The sequence below is a fragment of the Dunckerocampus dactyliophorus genome, chromosome 6 (genome assembly GCF_027744805.1).
Source record: "Dunckerocampus dactyliophorus isolate RoL2022-P2 chromosome 6, RoL_Ddac_1.1, whole genome shotgun sequence".
NCBI classification, from domain to species: Eukaryota; Metazoa; Chordata; class Actinopteri; order Syngnathiformes; family Syngnathidae; genus Dunckerocampus; species Dunckerocampus dactyliophorus.
This window is the reverse complement of record NC_072824.1, coordinates 33,401,870-33,423,913: the sequence shown is the minus strand read 5'-3', so window position 1 is coordinate 33,423,913 and position 22,044 is coordinate 33,401,870. Positions and strand designations below refer to the sequence as shown.

At 39.3% G+C, this 22,044-nt stretch overlaps 1 protein-coding gene across 4 annotated transcripts in view; it reads right to left on the bottom strand.

Annotated features, from left to right (window-relative positions):
• LOC129182378 (potassium voltage-gated channel subfamily KQT member 5-like) overlaps nt 1-22,044 on the bottom strand; it is a 128,324-nt gene that overhangs the window by 11,214 nt on the left and 95,066 nt on the right. For all 4 annotated transcript variants that reach the window (XM_054778405.1, XM_054778408.1, XM_054778406.1 and 1 more), the window contains 3 exons: nt 20,165-20,259; nt 16,698-16,724; nt 5,387-5,610 (listed from right to left, as the gene is read on the bottom strand). In XM_054778405.1, the coding sequence (XP_054634380.1) occupies nt 5,387-5,610; nt 16,698-16,724; nt 20,165-20,259 (346 nt within the window). The remainder of the gene's footprint in view (nt 1-5,386; nt 5,611-16,697; nt 16,725-20,164; nt 20,260-22,044) is intronic.

Below are 22,044 nucleotides of genomic sequence, written 5' to 3'. Positions count from 1 at the left end.
GAGAATAAAGTGGTAATATTGGAGAAAAAAGTGGTAATATTGACAATAAAGTGGTAATATTGGAGAATAAAGTGTTAATATTGGAGAATATAGTGTTAATATTGAGAATAAAATGCTAATATTGAGAATAAAGTGTTAATATTGAGAATAAAGTGTTAATATTGAGAATAAAGTGGTAATATTGGAGAATAAAGTGTTAATATTGAGAATAAAGTGTTAATATTGGAGAATAAAGTGTTAATATTGAGAATAAAGTGGTAATATTTAGAATAAAGCGGCAATATTGGAAAATAAAGTGTTAATATTGAGAATAAAGTGTTAATATTGGAGAATAAAGTGTTAATATTGAGAATAAAGTGGTAATATTGGAGAATAAAGTGGTAATATTGAGAATAAAGTGGTAATATTGGAGAATAAAGTGTTAATATTGAGAATAAAGTGGTAATATTGGAGAATAAAGTGGTAATATTGAGAATAAAGTGGTAATATTTAGAATGAAGCGGCAATATTGGAGAATAAAGTGTTAATATTGAGAATAAAGTGTTAATAATGGAGAATAAAGTGGTAATATTGAGAATAAAGTGGTAATATTGGAGAATAAAGTGATAATATTGAGAATAAAGTGGTAATATTGGAGAATAAAGTGGTAATATTGAGAATAAAGTGGTGATATTGGAGAATAAAGTGTTAATATTGGAGAATATAGTGTTAATATTGAGAATAAAGTGGTAATATTGGAGAATAAAGTGGTAATATTGAGAATAAAGTGTTAATATTGGAGAATAAAGTGGTAATATTGGAGAATAAAGTGTTAATATTGGAGAATAAAGGGTTAATATTGAGAATAAAGTGTTAATATTCAAGAATAACGTGGCAATATTGAGAATAAAGTGTTAATATTGAGAATAAAGTGTTAATATTGGAGATTAAAGTGTTAAAATTGGAGAATAAAGTGTTAATATTGGAGAATAAAGTGGTAATATTGGAGAATAAAGTGTTAATATTGAGAATAAAGTGTTAATATTGAGAATAAAGTGGTAATATTGGAGAATAAAGTGGTAATATTGGAGAATAAAGTGTTAATATTGAGAATAAAGTGGTAATATTTAGAATGAAGCGGCAATAATGGAGAATAAAGTGTTAATATTGAGAATAAAGTGTTAATAATGGAGAATAAAGTGTTAATATTGAGAATAAAGTGTTAATATTGGAGAATAAAGTGTTAATATTGGAGAATAAAGGGTTAATATTGAGAATAAAGTGTTAATATTGGAGAATAAAGTGTTAATATTGAGAATAAAGTGTTAATATTGAGAATAAAGCGGCAATATTGGAGAATAAAGTGTTAATATTGAAAATAAAGTGTTAATATTGGAGAATAAAGTGGTAATATTTAGAATAAATTGTTAATATCGGAGAATAAAGTGGTAATATTGGAGAAAAAAGTGGTAATATTGAGAATAAAGTGGTAATATTGGAGAATAAAGTGTTAATATTGGAGAATATAGTGTTAATATTGAGAATAAAATGCTAATATTGAGAATAAAGTGGTAATATTTAGAATAAAGCGGCAATATTGGAAAATAAAGTGTTAATATTGAGAATAAAGTGTTAATATTGGAGAATAAAGTGTTAATATTGAGAATAAAGTGTTAATGTTGGAGAATAAAGTGTTAATATTGGAGAATAAAGTGGTAATATTGAGAATAAAGTGTTAATATTGGAGAATAAAGTGGTAATATTGGAGAATAACATGGTAATATTGGAGAATAAAGTGTTAATATTGGAGAATAAAGGGTTAATATTGAGAATAAAGTGTTAATATTGGAGAATAAAGTGGCAATATTGAGAATAAAGTGTAAATATTGGAGAATAAAGTGTTAATATTGGAGAATAAAGTGGTAATATTGAGAATAAAGTGGTAATATTGAGAATAAAGTGTTAATATTGGAGAATAAAGTGGTAATATTGAGAATAAAGTGGTAATATTGGAGAATGAAGTGGTAATATTGAGAATAAAGTGGTAATATTGAGAATAAAGTGTTAATATTGGAGAATAAAGTGTTAATATTGGAGAATGAAGTGGTAATATTGAGAATAAAGTGGTGATATTGGAGAATAAAGTGTTAATATTGGAGAATATAGTGTTAATATTGGAGAATAAAGTGGTAATATTGAGAATAAAGTGGTGATATTGGAGAATAAAGTGTTAATATTGGAGAATAAAGTGGTAATATTGGAGAATAAAGTGTTAATATTGGAGAATAAAGGGTTAATATTGAGAATAAAGTGTTAATATTCAAGATTAACGTGGCAATATTGAGAATAAAGTGTTAATATTGAGAATAAAGTGTTAATATTGGAGATTAAAGTGTTAAAATTGGAGAATAAAGTGTTAATATTGGAGAATAAAGTGGTAATATTGGAGAATAAAGTGTTAATATTGAGAAAAAAGTGTTAATATTGAGAATAAAGTGTTAATAATGGAGAATTAGGTGTTAATATTGAGAATAAAGTGTTAATTTTGGAGAATAAAGTGTTAATATTGGAGAATAAAGTGTTAATATTGGAGAATAAAGGGTTAATATTGAGAATAAAGTGTTAATATTGGAGAATAAAGTGTTAATATTGGAGAATAAAGTGGTAATATTGAGAATAAAGTGTTAATATTGGAGAATAAAGGGTTAATATTGAGAATAAAGTGTTAATATTGGAGAATAAAGTGTTAATATTGAGAATAAAGTGTTAATATTGAGAATAAAGCGGCAATATTGGAGAATAAAGTGTTAATATTGAAAATAAAGTGTTAATATTGGAGAATAAAGTGGTAATATTTAGAATAAATTGTTAATATCGGAGAATAAAGTGGTAATATTGGAGAAAAAAGTGGTAATATTGAGAATAAAGTGGTAATATTGGAGAATAAAGTGTTAATATTGGAGAATATAGTGTTAATATTGAGAATAAAATGCTAATATTGAGAATAAAGTGGTAATATTTAGAATAAAGCGGCAATATTGGAAAATAAAGTGTTAATATTGAGAATAAAGTGTTAATATTGAGAATAAAGTGTTAATGTTGGAGAATAAAGTGTTAATATTGGAGAATAAAGTGGTAATATTGAGAATAAAGTGGTAATATTGGAGAATAAAGTGGTAATATTGAGAATAAAGTGTAAATATTGGAGAATAAAGTGTTAATATTTGAGAATAAAGTGGTAATATTGAGAATAAAGTGGTAATATTGGAGAATAAAGTGGTAATATTGAGAATAAAGTGGTAATATTTAGAATGAAGCGGCAATATTGGAGAATAAAGTGTTAATATTGAGAATAAAGTGTTAATAATGGAGAATAAAGTGGTAATATTGAGAATAAGGTGTTAATATTGGAGAATAAAGTGGTAATATTGAGAATAAAGTGGTAATATTGAGAATAAAGTGTTAATATTGGAGATTAAAGTGTTAAAATTGGAGAATAAAGTGTTAATATTGGAGAATAAAGTGGTAATATTGGAGAATAAAGTGTTAATATTGAGAATAAAGTGTTAATATTGAGAATAAAGTGTTAATAATGGAGAATAAAGTGTTAATATTGAGAATAAAGTGTTAATTTTGGAGAATAAAGTGTTAATATTGGAGAATAAAGTGTTAATATTGGAGAATAAAGGGTTAATATTGAGAATAAAGTGTTAATATTGGAGAATAAAGTGTTAATATTGGAGAATAAAGGGTTAATATTGAGAATAAAGTGTTAATATTGGAGAATAAAGTGTTAATATTGAGAATAAAGTGTTAATATTGAGAATAAAGCGGCAATATTGGAGAATAAAGTGTTAATATTGAAAATAAAGTGTTAATATTGGAGAATAAAGTGGTAATATTTAGAATAAATTGTTAATATCGGAGAATAAAGTGGTAATATTGGAGAAAAAAGTGGTAATATTGAGAATAAAGTGGTAATATTGGAGAATAAAGTGTTAATATTGGAGAATATAGTGTTAATATTGAGAATAAAATGCTAATATTGAGAATAAAGTGGTAATATTTAGAATAAAGCGGCAATATTGGAAAATAAAGTGTTAATATTGAGAATAAAGTGTTAATATTGAGAATAAAGTGTTAATGTTGGAGAATAAAGTGTTAATATTGGAGAATAAAGTGGTAATATTGAGAATAAAGTGGTAATATTGGAGAATAAAGTGGTAATATTGAGAATAAAGTGTAAATATTGGAGAATAAAGTGTTAATATTGGAGAATAAAGTGGTAATATTGAGAATAAAGTGGTAATATTGGAGAATAAAGTGGTAATATTGAGAATAAAGTGGTAATATTTAGAATGAAGCGGCAATATTGGAGAATAAAGTGTTAATATTGAGAATAAAGTGTTAATAATGGAGAATAAAGTGGTAATATTGAGAATAAGGTGTTAATATTGGAGAATAAAGTGGTAATATTGAGAATAAAGTGGTAATATTGGAGAATAAAGTGGTAATATTGGAGAATAAAGTGGTAATATTGAGAATAAAGTGGTAATATGACGTGCCGTACGTGTCGGAGTGGAAAGAGAGCATAGCTCGTCAGGAAGGAAGCAAACTTTCCTCTTGCTTCAGGCAAGCTTTTATTGATAACGTTGCAGCAAAATAGAGCAGTTGAGCAAAAACTGATTAGCATGGCGAGCCATTCTCACGTCCTTACCCCCCCTCCACATGCTCAAGGCCAAGGGTCACATAAGTCCCCCTTATTCATAGCTGTCTCAGGCACCGACTGTAACACAAACTTACCAGTTTATTCTCCTAAATGTACAACTTTTTTTTCTCGTAAATTCACAACTTTTTTTTTCTTGGACATTTACGACTTTATTGTGGAAATCTCCGATTTCTTTTTCCATTGTGGCCCTAACACTCGTCATGCATTCATTGGTTAGCGTGCATGCGCACATGACAAGACATTTCAACTACTGATGAATGTTGATGTCGTCATGCTTCACTTTTTTCATCATGCGATGAAATTCCACACTTTGTTCGACGGTCCTTGAATTCATCATAGTTGTTGTGAGACGCAAAAGTGAAAGAAACTTCTACGCAATGTCTCCATTGGTGTCAATTACTACCATTCACTAGTACTCCTGGAAGACCAAAACCGGGGATCTATTGCAGACTTGCACAAATCAAATCATCCGAACGACTCCAAACAAGACTGGCAATAATCCACAAAGTCAAAGGAATTGTATGAATACAGTAAAAGAGTCAGTGTCGGTTCATGCAATCGCTCCTTCGGGTCATTCATGACAGCCGTCATTTGGTCCAAAACAAATGAGCAGAACGACTGCAAGTAGGAATGGGAATAAAGGCCAAAGACAGGCACACCGCAGGATGGATCACTCACCATCAGTGGTGGATCTGGACTGGCTTTTAAGGCGCAGTGAGGGTCTGAAACGCGTGCGGTCATTGAAGCTCCAGCTCTTCTGTACCTTAGCAGGGCTAGTGCCGTCTACACCGGGGTCTGCCACTGGAGAGCGGCGGTCGTTGACTGAAGATGTCTGCCTGTTCTTGACGCTTTGGCCTCGCGGGCTCGCCATCCTCACCCGCTCTTTGAAACTCAGCTTCTGGCTAGAGAACACAACGGGAATGAATGAATGGTGGTGCAAGGGAGCGTAAGATGCAAATGTGAAGTGATGCGAAGCGGGTATTTCTGGGCTAAAAGATCCAAATTCATTCAGTATTAAGGATGTTGAGGTGGAGAGCTGCGCGGAGAAAGACCAGCAAGATGCAGGCTCACGTTAGGTATGATGTTTCCAACATGTCATTCTCCTGGATAATCAGTTTGCCTTAGTTGCCTAACCCTAACTCTAACCCTAACCCTAACCCTAACCTTAACTCTAACCCTAACTCTAACCCTAACCTTAACCTCAACCCTAACCTTAACCTTAACTCTAACCCTAACCTTAACCCAAACCTTAACCTTAACTCTAACCCTACCTCTAACCCTAACCTTAACCTTAACTCTAACCCTAACTCTAACCCTAACCTTAACCTTAACCCTAACCCTAACTCTAACCCTAACCCTAACCTTAACCCTAACCTTAACCCAAACCCTAACCTTAACCTTAACTCTAACCCTAACTCGAACCCTAACCTTAACCTTAACTCTAACCCTAACCTTAACCCTAACTTTAACCCCAACCCTAACCTTAACCCAAACCCTAACCTTAACTCTAACCCTAACTCTAACCCTAACCTTAACCTTAACTTTAACCCTAACTCTAACCCTAACCTTAATTTTAACCCTAACCCTAACTCTAACCCTAACCTTAACCCTAACCCCTAACCCTACCCCCTAGCCCTAACCCTAACCCTAACCCTAGCCCCAAATCCAACATGCATGGGGAGTTTAAAGATTAAAAATATGGGAATTGATAGGGGCCAGAAGGGTGGGGTTGGGGAAAAAAAGAGGGAATATTAAAAAAGTTTTTTTTTAAAAGAAAAGAAGAAAAAGAGGCGCTCAGCTACTGTTTGAGTTGTTGTGCTAAAAGAAAGAAAAGAAGAAAGAGAGAAAAAAGAAGAGAAAGAAGAAGAAAGAAAGGAGTGAGATCAAAGAGCACAGCTGGGCTGGCTCATTACTGAGTTGCTGTTGAAGGAGGAGGAGCTCTGCTACTTTCTGAGTTGGTGAGTAGTAGTAGTAGTAGTACTTTATTAATCCCACAGCAGGGAAATTCATCTGTTACAGCAGCAAGCAAGATACACAAGTATGTACACAAGTAAAGAATGCATAGTCATAGACAATGCATGCAATGCATAGACATAGTGAATAAAAAAATGGTTCAGGTGTTGTAGAGCCTGACAGCGGTCGGTATGAAGGACCTGCGGAACCTCTCCTTCTTACACCGTGGGTGTAACAGTCTGCTGCTGAAGGAGCTGCTAAGGGAACCCACAGTGTCATAGCGGGTGAGAGGTGTTGTCCATGATGGATGTCAGCTTAGCCAACATCCTTCTCTCCCCCACTTCCTCCACGGAGTCCAAAGGACCGTCCAGGACAGAGCTGGCTCTCCTGATCAGTCTATTGATCCTGCTCCTGTCCCTGTCCGTGCTGCCCCCTCTCCAGCAGCCCACAGCATAGAAGATTGCTGAGGCCACCACAGAGTCATAGAAGGTCCGTAAGAGAGTCCTGCACACACCAAAGGACCTCAGTCTCCTCAGCAGGTGGAGGCGACTCTGGCCCTTCTTGTAGAGGGCGTGGGTGTTGACGGACCAGTCCAGTTTGTTGTTAAGGTGAACACCCAGGAATTTGTAGCTGTCTACCAACTCTATGTCCGCTCCCTGGATGTTCACCGGTGTGAAGTGGAATGTTTTCCTCTGGAAGTTAATGATCATCTCCTTTGTCTTGCTGGTGTTGAGTTGCAGCTGGTTAAGCTCACTCCAGCTGACAAAGTCCCTGATGACCGTCCTGTATTCCAGATCATTCCCCTCCGAAACACAATGGCTGTGTCATCGGAGAACTTCTGGATGTGACACTGTGGGGAGTTGTGTGTGAAGTCCGAGGTGTAGAGGGTGAAGAGGAAAGGGGAGAGCACCGTACCCTGAGGGGCACCTGTGCTGCAGAGTACCATGTCAGACACACAGTGACGGAGCCTCACATACTGTGGTCTGTTGGTGAGGTAGTCTAAAATCCATGCAGTCAGTTGTTGGTCCACTCCCACACTCTCCATCTTCACTCTGAGCAGTGACGGCTGGATAGTGTTAAAGGCACTGGAGAAGTCAAAAAACATGACCCTCACAGCGCTCCCGCTGTCCTCCAGGTGTAGCAGTGATCTGTGCAGCAGGTAGATCACTGCGTCGTCTACTCCGATCCTAAGCCGGTAAGCAAACTGCAGGGGGTCCAGCTGAGTGCCCACCAGGGGTCGCAGGTGCTGCAGGATAATCCTCTCCATGGTCTTCATCAGGTGAGAGGTCAAGGCAACAGGCCTGAAGTGGTTAGGCTCCTTGGGACGTGGTGTCTTTGGTATCGGGACGACACAGGAGATCTTCCACCTTCCACAGAGCTACGCCTGAGGAAGATCCAACAGATCCAACAGGATGGAAACGTCGCGATTGAGCACACCTTTTTTGGATTTTCACTGGTAAAAGCTAGAGTGGTTATTGGTGGTTTTGTTAAGTTTTTTTTGTTTTTGTTATAGTTATAGATTAAAAAATTACAAAAGCCAAAAAAAGGGCCCAGGGGAAGGCCAGTGCATTTTCCTCCTCCACCTCAGTTAGAGGGGGAGGAGCTCTAGCTCCAACGCCTAACCTTAACCCTAACCTTAACCCTAACCTTAACCCTAACCAAATACTGTATCGATGTGACACAACTCAACACCTACCCTTGTGTGATTTGTATTTTTCATTCTTTTAGACAAAGTCAAGTATCATTTGAAAATTCTAAGTATATCATCACAACTTCTCTAATCTACTCTTGTAAAAAAAAAAAAAAAAAATCTAAAAAAGGTATAAATATAAATAACTGTAAATGTTTTCCCCCGTTTTATTTAAATTATTGTTAAATATTCCATTAAAAAAATATATAGCTTTTTTTACATAGCAAAAAACTTTTCTTGGAAGTTTTTCATCCTTTTCCGTGTGGCCTAATCTTCCTTTTTCATGTGACGTTAAGACTGCACACTCCACTTATCGCCATGATAAGTCCTTATTACCTTATTCCTTATATATAAATGGAATATTTCCGTAGTTTGAGCGTAGAAAGGCATATAAGACATACATAAGACATAATATAGACTCACAGGTTAGCATTGGCAGAGTTCCTTGTTCTTTTGTTACTTCCTGTGGTGGGTGTTGTCTCATCAAGGTAACACTACTGACACCTAGTGACCGGTGTAAAATACTACATATCATCTTTGAATGCGTATCATGAATGCTCAGCCGCTGCTGAGCATTCATTTTTTTACATAGAATGTCATTGTTTGTGTTATAGCCTTTGATACAAAAACAACCTCATTTGTGCTGATGAAGAACTGAAAATTACGTGTGTGTTTCACAGAAGATCTACACTTAGCATGTCTTCATAAACACCACCCTCATAATGCAAAGGAGCAGAGGCGGGCGCTAACTTTGAATACTCGAAAGACCGTCAACTTTGATGAAATTACTCAAATAAAAAAATCCTCCCAAGTGTGCAAGTATTTTGAAAAGTGAAAGGTGACTCCAGAAAGCGAAGTGCAACTTGTGTCAGGAGCAACAACCAACATCATGGAACAACACTGAACATCATTTCAAACACGTGAGGCTTCCAGTTTTGGCAAGTTGTTGTTTTTCAAGCCATGTTGTTCGTCTTCTGTGTGCACGTTCCTGATGTGTGCTGATTTGTGTTCGTCCTGCTTTCTGTTTCGCTAAATAACTTAACGTGCTGTCGTTGCCTACCACATTTATTTTTTGAATGCTTTAGCTTGTTTCTTTGAGGTGGAAAAAGTGGCAAATGGGATTTGTGTATTTGTAGGGATCACCATGACCTCTGCTCTTAAAAAACTATGGACAAAATCCAAGAAATCAAATCCAACGATGAAAATCCTAAATTGAAGACGGCCTTGCTAAGCAGCATCATTTCTTCATTCATGTGGGAAAAACTGTGATAGAGTGAAGACGCAAAAGTGGAAGCGCTCAGCGGTGAGGGACTACTGACAGCCTTTAAATCGCTTCCTAGATTCGTATAGGGTTTTCTACTGAGAAGTTTGAAAAACATATTTGTAAAAATGAGCAAGGATGACAACAAGAAAACAGCACATTCAGTAAGATCAGCCCAGGTACATGTTAGTGTCCAACTAAAGGCGCTCTGGTCCTAGACTCTTCATGTAAGTCCATCACACTGTACACGCAACACATATGAATATGACATATGAATCACAGGAACAAAAAGATCATCTTCATCCTTCAGGCAGTCACGACAGTCGAGTCGTTGGCACCAAAAGAGCGGCAAATATTGGCAGGCATGTCTCCTCTCTCAGAGCTTTTTCATCATTTTGGTTTTCACTTCCTGGTGATGGCTTTCCTTTTTGTTGGCGCACTACCTCATCTTTTTCCGTTCTTTAGCAATGAGCAGTAGGACACACCGCAGGTACATTTCAGCGAAAAAAGGAGAAAATCAGCATTTTGTGAAAAGATACATTTCAAGCATAAGCGTCTGTGTAGGCTCTCAGTCGTACAGGAGTTGTCCATCGAGGGAAAGGCTTCTTGAGACGTCATCTGTACTTCTGTGAAGAAGGTGTCGGACGTTTTGCTCCTCATCCGAAGAGCTTCGTCAGCGAACTAATAAGTGCTGGTAGCCTAGGCCTTAAATACAGTAAGAGTGGGTGGAATTGGTGTGCCAACGCCGTCCTCCTATTGGTTCCTTACACTAAGCCTGGGAGGAGTTGTGGTCAAATCCTCTCCTTCCATTAGCACCTCCGACAAAAGGGAAGTGTCGCTCCCTGAGTTGGGTATGAACGACTCTGATACTGGCTCGTTAGCATCTATTGTTCTGGCTCGGCCCTGGCTTCACCTCATTTGCAAGACGAAGAGCTGTGGGTTTTGGTCTCAGTAACCTGCTGAACACAGGGTCCAAATTAAACCTCAAACCACCATTCCGATTCAATGATGGGTTCTGTTGTTTGACAAAAATAGCTTCCTTTACTCCTCTTTCAAACCATCTGTTTTCTTTGGCCAAAATCTTTACCTCGCTGTCCTCAAAAGAGAGATTGGTTGCTTTAAGGTGTAGATGTACTGCTGATTGAGGACCACTAGAATTGTCCATGTGATGTTGATAAAGCCTTTTTTGGAGCATTTGCTTAGTTTCCCCAATGTAGTGCTCTTTGCATTCCTCATCTTTACAGTGGATGGAATAGACCACATTGCTCTGTTTTTGGTTTGGAGCCTTGTCTTTAGGATGCACTCATTTTTGTCTCAGGGTATTTACTGGTTTGAAATAGGTAGGAATTTTGTAGGAATTAAATTAGCAGATTTAAGGAACCACCTCAGATTCAATCTTAGATGCAGGCAGAGTAGGTTAATCCCCAAATGCATGAGGCAAGCGTCCCTTGAGCAAGGACACTTGGCAAGGAAAATGCAACTAAACTACATCAGAAAAATACAGAATTTGAGAATTAGGAGACTTAACATAGAGATAAAAAATAAACAGTCTGAAGTAGAAACCTTCTATCACAGATTGCAAACCAATCTTACACACGAAACCTTTCAGGAGGTTTGTGAATTTACTAAATCGGGTTATATGAAGCACCATAGCAAAACCAAAGAAAGGCATAAGGGAAAATTCCAGAAACTTCTATTGGAAAATCGACCACAGCTTGTCGTAAACACTAAGGATGGGGGGAATCAGACCAATACTAAAGAAAATTGGATCAAAAATCTGTCAGACAGAAGCCTCTCGGAGACAGAGAAGGCAGTATTAACCAAGGGTCTCAACTTCTCAGTGACTCCTAAAACGATACCCACAGTAGACTATATCACAGCAGCTGAATCGGCCATCAGGAACAATAACCTTTCTAGAACAGAGGCAGGGGACCTTCGTCTGAGGATATCGGCCCTTCTCAGTAGTGCTAAACCACCACCGTCCAATATCACGGTAGGTGAGAGGAAAGCATTAGCGGCTCTGCAGAAAGATGAGAGCATCACCATCTTACCAGCTGATAAGGGCAGATGCACAGTGGTTCTCAACACACTGGACTATGAAGAAAAAATAACAAGTCTAATTAGTGATGCCAACACATATGAGCAACTTAAAAGGGACCCGTCCAGTAGGTATAAGAAAGAAATCATAGACTGTCTCCAAAAGTTACAGAAGGAAGAACTAATTGACAGACAGATGTATCATAGGTTATACCCTGGGGAGGCTACACCATGTATCTATGGCCTTCCAAAAATTCACAAGGAAGGGTTTCCCCTCAGACCCATTGTCTGTAGCATTGACTTTACCACGTACAATGTAGCTAAATATGTAAAAACAGTCTTATCCCCATTGGTAGGCAACACTGATCATCATATAGAGAACACAAAAGGGTTTGTGGCAAGTATCAAAGACCTCAGATTGGAGCCAGAGGAAACTTTGGTATCTTATGATGTGACTTCACCTTTCACGTCTGTCCCCACCTCAGCAGCAGTCTCGGTGGTGAGGAAGAGACTGCTCGAGGACTCAACTCTGCATCGGAGAACAAAACTTAGTGCTGACCACATCGGCCAATTATTGGAAATTTGCCTTAACACTACATATTTTCAGTTTAGAGGGAAATTTTACAGACAAATGCATGGTTGTGCTATGGGCTCACCAGCCTCACCCATAGTGGCGAATCTGTACATGGAAGAGATGGAGAAACAGGCTCTCACTTCCTTCTCAGGGACAAAACCAAGGCAGTGGTTTAGATACGTGGATGACACCTGGTCATAATCAAAAAACAGGAAATTCAGTCTTTCACAGATCATATCAATGCGGTGGACACCAATATCAAATTTACTCGCGAGGACGCTAAAGAGAACCAACTAGCCTTCTTAGACTGCAAGGTAATTATAGGAGAGGACAGACAGCTACTTACAGAGGTCTTTAGAAAGGCCACACACACTGACCAATACCTGCTTTTTGAATCAAACCATCCACTACAACATAAACTAGGGGTTATTAGGACCCTTCAACATAGAGCGGAACAAATACCAACTAGTGCTGAGGGAAAGAAAAAGGAGACACAACATGTCCAGAGAGCGCTCTCAACCTGTGGGTACCCGCGGTGGGCTTTTAACAAATGTTAAAAGAAGAGAGTAGGGAAAGAAACCCAAAAGCCCACAGAAGCAAAAAGGAGAGGAGTGGTAGTCCCTTATGTAGCGGGGATCTCTGAAAAACTCCAGAGGATCTTATGGCAACACAAAATTCTTACCTATTTTAAACCAGTAAATACCCTGAGACAAAAATGAGTGCATCCTAAAGACAAGGCTCCAAACCAAAAACAGAGCAATGTGGTCTATTCCATCCACTGTAAAGATGAGGAATGCAAAGAGCACTACATTGGGGAAACTAAGCAAATGCTCCAAAAAAGGCTTTATCAACATCGCAGGGACAATTCTAGTGGTCCTCAATCAGCAGTACATCTACACCTTAAAGCAGGGGTCGGGAACCTTTTTTGCCCTGAGAGCCAAGAAAGCCACATATTTTAAAATGTATTTCCGTGAGAACCATGTACAACTAACAACAACTGACAATACAACTAAATGTGTGCATTATTAAGCATGACCAACAATTTTAGATTATAATAAGTCTCTGAATTTAGTCTTTTTAATAACATTGTTATATTGAAGCTAACCAATAATAAATACTGTGAAATACTTCTTACCATTAATGTGACTTCTGTGCTTGCGGTAGAACATGGATGGATGGATTAAAGTGCATAAAGATGTTTTATATTTTGAATGTTATTTTTAACACTGTGATTTCTGTCAAATAAAATTACAACAGAAAAAATATTATTGTGTTAAAGTCAGAGAGCCAGATGCAACCACCAGAAGAGCCACATCTGGCTCCCGAGCCATAGGTTCCCTACCCCTGCCTTAAAGCAACCAATCACTCTTTTGAGGACAGCGAGGTAAAGATTTTGGCCAAAGAAAACAGATGGTTTGAAAGAGGAGTAAAGGAAGCTATTTTTGTCAAACAACAGAACCCATCATTGAATCGGAATGGTAGTTTGAGGTTTAATTTGGACCCTGTGTTCAGCAGGTTACTGAGACCAAAACCCACAGCTCTTAGTCTTGCAAATGAGGTGGAGCCAGGGCCGAGCCAGAACAATAGATGCTAACGAGCCAGTATCAGAGTCGTTCATACCCAACTCAGGGAGTGACACTTCCCTTTTGTCGGAGGTGCTAATAGCAGGAAAGGATTATACCACTACTCCGCCCAGGCTTAGTGTAAGGAACCAATAGAAGGAGGGTGTTGGCACACCAATTCCGCCCACTCTTACTGTATTTAAGGCCTAGGCTACCAGCACTTATTAGTTCGCTGACAAAGCTCTTCGGATGAGGAGCGAAACGTCCGACACCTTCTTCACAGAAGTACAGATGACGTCTCAAGAAGCCTTTCCCTCGATTTCAAGCATAACTTTCACTTTGACACAAATCATTTTTTGCTTTTGCGACAGTGGAACTATCTAAACAACTATACCAACATAAACAACCATACCAACATAAACAACTATACCAACATAAACAACTATACCAATATAAACAATTATACCAACATAAACAACACAAAAAGGGGTTGTTTTGCATCAAAATAACAATTTGTTTACAAAGATAACACCGTGAACTATTTACAATTTTCACATTTGGAACTGAACTATGTGTTTGCATGTGTGCGCGTGTGTGCACACATTTCCAAATTTCCCTACAATGCGTAACCTTCTGCACGCTACACTTCCTCTTTCCTGTCATGTGTGATTTTTCCCGCTAAACGATCCCTGCCGAGCTGGTGGCCATTTTTAATGGCTTAAAATTGCTCTCAAGGAAAATGCATTCGTGGAGAATTGCATCAATACCTCTTTTTGCCTCACGCGCAAAAAAACGTATAAATAACGTGGTTGGGATCAGGCGTCTTTAGTATTGAATGAGTTCATTTACAGGAGGCCCAGCCTACAAACATGACAACAAGCTAACCGTGCATGCTGCAGTACGTAGCCAGCGTTCATAGAAAGAGCAGCTGTGTTTCAGAAGCTTGAGTCTACTACGCTGCATTCTACTGAAAAATCAAGGGCGGGAGAAAGAAGGAGATGTGTTCCGTGATGCAGAGAGAACGAGCCAACGTCTTGTTGCAGTGAGGCATTTATGTAAACTCTAAAAACCTTTTCCTTTGACCCTTGTTCACTCCTCTTTTGCCTTGAGACTGTTATTGGATCCACTGGAAAACGCTTCAAGCCACTCTTTGAAGGATGTTATGCAAAGTGGTTTCAATCAAGACAGCTGAGCGCCTGCTGGCACCACACTTGTTGGACCAGTGACATTTCAAAGTAGCACAAACGAGGCACTTGAGCTGAGAAGAGAAAAAGTCGCAGCCTCGTATGAGAAATGCTGCAGGTTGGTGGCGTCCACGTTTCTCAGTCAGCTCAACGTGACAACAAGTCATGAGAGTGAAACGTGAAGAAGTCACAGGGACCTCAGCTTGACTTTGTTACAGCAATCCCTTGTCACTTAGCTGCTTCAAAAAGACATTTTTGTAGTTGAATGTGGACTATTATTAGTAATAAAAAATATCATATATTTTACATACTTTATTTCCCTAAATGTAGCATTTTCAAGCATAAAAATGGCTAAATGAACAAAAATACAAATATAAGGCACTCAGAAGACGTATTCAGAGACGTGATGTACATACTGTATGTGATATGCATCACATACAGTATGTACATCACGTGTAGTATTCTACACTGGTCACTAGGTGTCAGTAATGTTCCTGTAATGTAGGTGTGATGATATGTAGTATTCTACACTGGTCACTAGGTGTCAGTAATGTTACTGTAATGTAGGTGTGATGATATGTAGTATTCTACACTGGTCACTAGGTGTCAGTAATGTTACTGTAATGTAGGTGTGATGATATGTAGTATTCTACACTGGTCACTAGGTGGCAGTAATGTTACCGTAACGTTGGCTGGGACACACAGACTTGATGGAGGAACAACAGGCTTTTATTGCAGGTTTGAACTAATAAGTACTGTGGTAGCCAGACCCACGCCAAGATGAAACTCCACTCTGAACCCTCGCCCTCCCACCCACTCAGCTCCCCAAGCAGCTCAACATATTGGCAGCAACACACGAGCACCAGTCTTCTATGTCTTATTTTCTGTTATTATGTCTACTAGAAATTTAAAGGGGTGTTATTCCATGTCTAGAGGGCTCCAATAAAAAACGTATTTAGAAGGTTGTAAACAGGTTTTCTGTTTCTGTTCTGGAGAGATCTTTTTGGTGGCATGTGTTGCAGGATGCAAACTTGGCATCACTCTCACAAATGGCATACAACTTCCAAACGGCAGACATGTTGGCTTTGCGGGGTGACACCACCCAAGATGTGCTACACTGCACACATGGTTCTCTGCAGGACGAGCCACAGGTGGTCAGTTTTTGCCATCCGGAACTGAAAGGCATTGATGGGCATATGCCGATCACATGCTTGTCCACGGAAATCATCCAATACTGCTCAGTGGCCAAATGCCTACATTTGATACTTGACATGTGTTTCACCTTTGTGGGACGCATGTTTAGGGGTTTGAACCTGGATTGTGTCGTGAGTGAACAATGGCAATTGAAGGGAGAAGGGGAGGGGTTTGAAGGTGAATCTAATGTAATCATTACAATCCTAACTTTTATTGCAAATGTTGAGCCGACATCGGAAAACATCAACGTCAAGCTAGCCGGAGTGTTTAAAGATCACATCTTGGGCAGCAGAAACAAAGACGATAGAAAAGCTAAGAAAGAAATGAAGGATTTGAGATTTTTAGAAAAAAAATATTAGAAAAACAAAAATGGTCTTATTCTTTGTTCACAAATACACACCAAATGATAACGGGTGGCACATCTCTCCTGCACCTGACGGTGAAATAAGCTCCAGAAATAAATAAGAAGAAAACCAACCCGTGTTTTCCTACATAACCTGCGTACAACAAGATGCACTTATTTTGGGCACAAACCTTGTCGTCGTTTCTCCTTGTTCTTTTCTGGAGAGACAAGAAAGACAAAAATCTGATGAGAGAACATCATCATCTTCATATTTAAAAAGTACATTCAAGTACACAAAAAGAGCTTCTCACATAGCAGCGCTGGTTCTTGTATCACACTATTTACTGCACATGTTCATCATGACATCAGCTTGTTTAACCCATTTATAAATCATGTTCACCTTCAATTAACCAACAACCAACCACGCCAATATAGGAATCCCTCATTTATCACGGCTAATCGGTTCCCAACCCGACGATGATAAGTCCATTTCTGCAAGGCAGGACTCTTTATTTACATATGGAAGAGTAGCTAACAGTTAGAGACAAACATGCGAGATGTAAAGACAATACTGGACTTCCACTTCCGCAGTACGGCACGCCATCATGGTAAGCAGGATCCAGAAACATTGCACTGTGAAGATGTCCTGTTTGCTCCAACTGATAGTCCAAAAGACCAGACAGTTTTCTGTTGTGCCTTACGGTCATGAAAAAACAGGCTCATTACTTTTTCACGCAAGGCCATGTAGGTGTGTCTTCTTTTCTCTGTTAATCATAAAAGGCTTCATTTAAAAACTGCATTTTGTGTTCAGTGGTGTTGCCACGGACTGATATTTAAAGTTAATGATATCAAACACGTGACAAATGTTCAAGCATAAAAATGGCTAGATGAAGTCAAATGAAAACATGAGGCATTCAGTAGACGCATTGAAAGGTGCTGTGATGATATGTAGTATTCTACACTGGTCACTAGGTGTCAGTAATGTTCCTGTAATGTAGGTGTTATGATATGTAGTATTCTACACTGGTCACTAGGTGGCAGTAATGCTACATTGATGAGACAATAGCCACTGCAGGAAGCACTGCACACCAGGAAGTGAAAAAGAACAACAGGAACTCTGCCAATGCTAACATGTGTGAGTCTATATTATATCTTATTTATGTCTTGTATGTCTTATTTTTTCTTATTATGTCTACCATATTGGGTTGTGCGAGTGTAAAGGTGACTATTGGGTGTTATTTCTTGGCTATAGAACACTAATAATGTTAAAAAAAAACATATTTTGAAAGTTGTAAACAGGGTTTCTGTGCTCTAAATATGAAAACATTCCATTTATTAATATCAAATCCTACTTGGTGTAAATTCACTTCTGACGGTCGTGCCAATGTCTCTCTATGACCAGTCAACATCCTTAAAGCATAACTTGAATGGAAATGGACTGAATTCATATTTTAACATTTACTAACCATTAATAAATGTAACAACTATTAATAATAGCAATGAGGTCTGTCCTGATAACACATTTTGCTGGTCGATAACTGTGCTATAAATTATCGGCGATAATCAACATTATCAACAACATTTTTTGAGACCATTTTTTCATTCTTGTCAAGAGAGGCTGCCTCGTTTATATTTTCTGACCAAAGGCCTCAGTAAGCATTGACTGTCGGGACAAAGGCTCCGCTGCCCGAGGCACCTCCATCTGTAGTTTGTCGTGTTTGTGCGCTCGCCTTATTCATTCTGTTTAAAACGGAAATAATCCCACAATGGGGCTGTCGGCGGTGGTGTTCCCCTTAGAAAACATGAACATGTACATTTTTCAAGGGTGTCATTATTATAGACCTTTTTTTTTAATCGTTTGATTAATCAATTTAACAATTATCATGACAGGCCTATTAACAACAAATTCCATACTTAGTGAAAGATGTTTTAGGTCACACTATCATGTGAGCCACAGAAACATGTCGCATGTGACGTGAGGTGAGCGGGTCCATGCAGACGTCAAGTAAGATGCCTGACTGCAGGAAATAAAGTGCACTCAGGCAATGAAAGCTACCATCAACGTTCTCCATCACGACTCACGACTCATGACAGCCCAGTGCAGTTGAGTTGATTGATGTCATAATTGGATGCATGATGTTGCTGTGCTGGTTCCCAAAGTGATGGCTGCTACTTACAGAGCCTACAAACTGTGCACAATGTTTCTGTCAACTTTTAGGGGATTTATGACATATCTTCTTTTTCCATTCACAACAAAAAGACTTTTTAGGTTGAAGGTTGTGTTACATTGGAGAAGAAAAATGTCAAACTATGAGCAACACCAAGTACATAAAGGCCATTCCACCACATCGGTGCCATTTGAATGTTGTTACGCTCTCAAAATGCCATTACTTACATTTCTACATTTTTAAAACTCTCAATCTTATCATGCACATATTGGCTCATCTCAGGCAATTACAACATGGATTCCAACATTCCATATTTGTATACGTTTCCAAAGCTAACATGAGTCAGTAACAGCACTAAATTAACACAATGAGTGTTTAGCATAGAATTAGCAAATGCGTGCGCTTAGCCACATGGCATTCATGCTAACAGCATGTTGACAATAAGCACATTACAGTGATGCAACAAAATCATTGGATTTTAAACATAATGAATGCACTTTTTCTGCGTTGGGGGGCAACACAACTGAGTGAAAACCCTGCGACATGACTAAAGGGTGACTTTTTATCTTGAAGAAAATAAACGTTAATAGAGTTAGGATGCGGAGTCACAATAATATGTAAAACATCTAACATTCTGAAGAATTTAAAAATGATTATATTTCATGGTGAAGTCTAATTTTAGGAGTACGGGTATTTTTCCAGTGTTGAAGATGTTTTAAATGAACCTCTTTATTGATTCATTCTCCTTCTGTGAGACATGAAGACACATCTTTCTCTTTTCTGTGCGTTCTAAAGATACTTTAAAAAAGCTAAAAACAGGCAGCTAATTAATGCACGTAATGGGACATGCCTACAAAACCCTCTATTAAATAAACCCTTCCAAAAACCTACGACGTGTTATCATGTTATATCCACGCTGTGCACACATGTCGTAACAGACACATTCATGATAACATGTCATATTTTGCCGTACTTTGGTCATTTTAAGTATCGGATTATTTAAGTGATTTCACGTAGCAACGCAGGGACGAACGCTACACCTAGCATTAACTTTTCCAAACTTAATAAAAACAGCGGCAGCGGCGGTAGCTCCAATGTGTAGCTTGAGCGAATGTGTGGTGAAGCTAGTCGCTAGCCGGCTAGTAGCTAGTCGGTGTGATGTGGCGAGGTGTCGCTACGCCAGTAAAGTGGTTCTTCGGCGTAACAATGTTAATAACGATAACAACAGTGTGGCTGTGTTATGTAAACGCAGCGTTGTTGCTGGTTTTTGGAGGTTTTTTCAGAAGGCTTTATAGGCGGAAGACCATTGCATGCATTCTTGGCTGCCTCTTTGTCCGTGTTTATATCTTTAGAACACACAGAGAGACACGTGTCCCACATGAGCATTGGTGGTGGGGGGTGCAAATGGCAGCGGTTGTTTGGTAATGTTGAGCAAAGGGCAGGTAAATGACACCAAAAGCAAGCAACTTAGTTTGCATAGTTGGACCTACCTTGTGGGACTGCAGGTGTGCAAGGCCTTCAAGTGAAGTTTCCAGGTAGCGATGGACACCGAGTGCTCATCAGCCGCATAACTACGCCAGACACACTGCGTGCAGAAGACACCCCACCGAGAAGGACACCCGTAAATATAAGACACATTCAAGTATCAACCACCAGAGCAGAAAGAAAAGGGAGTGAATGAGGAATGGCGGGGCAGCCATGTGGCTTCCGGACACGGCCTTGTGCTGTCAGCGGAGAAGTAACGCCACATGGCCCGACACATAGGCTGGTGTGGGGGGAAGGTAAAGAATCTAAGGTGGGGTGGGCGTCACAGTGGAAGAAGATGGAGAAAGTGAAGCCCATGGAGAAATACGAGACAGTGGACCCCCGCACACGCATGCTTCAGCATTCATGGCCCCACCCGTCTGTGGAATTTCAGTAAAAAAATGTTTTTTCTTTTAAAATGGGCTATTTTTTTGCAGAAAACACATCTGCTTCACCTTACGTTGTTAAAAAGGTATGACTACGTGCCAACCCAGGTAAGATGCAGCACTGCTGGAAAAGCCAACGATGGTTACGTTGGTCTCGTTGGGATGCCAACGTGACGCCAAACACTCGTCCTTATTTAAGCTCGCTATTTTTGCCATTTTCAAGCATCCAGATGAACTAAAACACAAATAGAAGTCATTCAAAAGCCCAAAGTCTCTGCTGTTTGCAGACAATGTGGTCCTGATAGCCTCCTGGGGCTGTGACCTTCAGCGTTTACGGGGGGGTTTGCATCTGAGTGGGAAGCTTCTGGGATGAGACTCAGCACCTCCAAATCCGTGGTGAAGAGAGCTGAGCTGAAAGGCAAAGCTCTCAATTTACCCCCCATCTATGTTCCCACCCTCACCTACGGTCATGAGCTTTGGGTCGTGACTGAAAGAACGAGATCACGAATATGAGCGGCTGAAATGAGTTTCCTCCGTAGGGTGGCTGGACTCCCCCTAAGAGACGGGGAAGGAGCTCAGAGTAGAGCCGCTGCTCCTTCACATGGAGAGGAGCCAGTGGAGGTGGCTCGGGCATCGAGTCTGGTGTTCGAGTCTGAGGAGGTGTTCCGGGCACGCCCAGAGAAGGCGGGGCAGACATAGGACGCGCTGGAGGGATTATGTCTCCCGGCTGGCCTGGGACGCTTGGTGTCCTCCTGGTGGAGTTGGACAAGGTAGTCGGGGACCAGGAAGTCTGGTCTGCTGAGACTGCTGCCCCCGCGACCCGGATAAGCAGAGGAAAATGGACGGATGGGTGAAGTCATTCAAAAGACGCGTGTCAGTCATGTTAGGTCATCTTGGGAGACACACAAGCACCAGACTTGATCGCCGCAACAACAGGCTTTTATTGCAGCTTTGAGTGATCTCCCAACACATTGATCCCTAACACGGAGTACTACTGCTGTGACCCACACCAAGATGAAACCCGCGATGTCACTTCCTGTCCACCCTCCCATCCACTCAGCTCCCCTCCACCACAACGTAGTTTTGTCGTAAATGGCTTCTTTTCTGTCATTATGTTTGCTGTATTGGGTAATACGCGTGTAAAGGTGACTACAGGTGTTATTTCATGACTAGATGGCTCTAATCATGTTAAAAACCGCATTTAGAAGGCCATAAACAGGGTTTCAATGCTTAAACCACAAAAATATTGTAAAAAATAGACATTTTTGACGGCCTCTCAAGTACTCGTGGTCTTTCACCATTCAGTGGTGGTCTTGAAAGACAACTCCCGCGAAAAGTGGGGATCTACTGAAAAGCTGAAAGGGGGGGGCAGACAAGACGGGACAGGATGGTGGTAATGGTAGAATGCTGCACGTCATATTCCTGGTGCACATAACGTGGTGTCAGGAACACGCCTCACA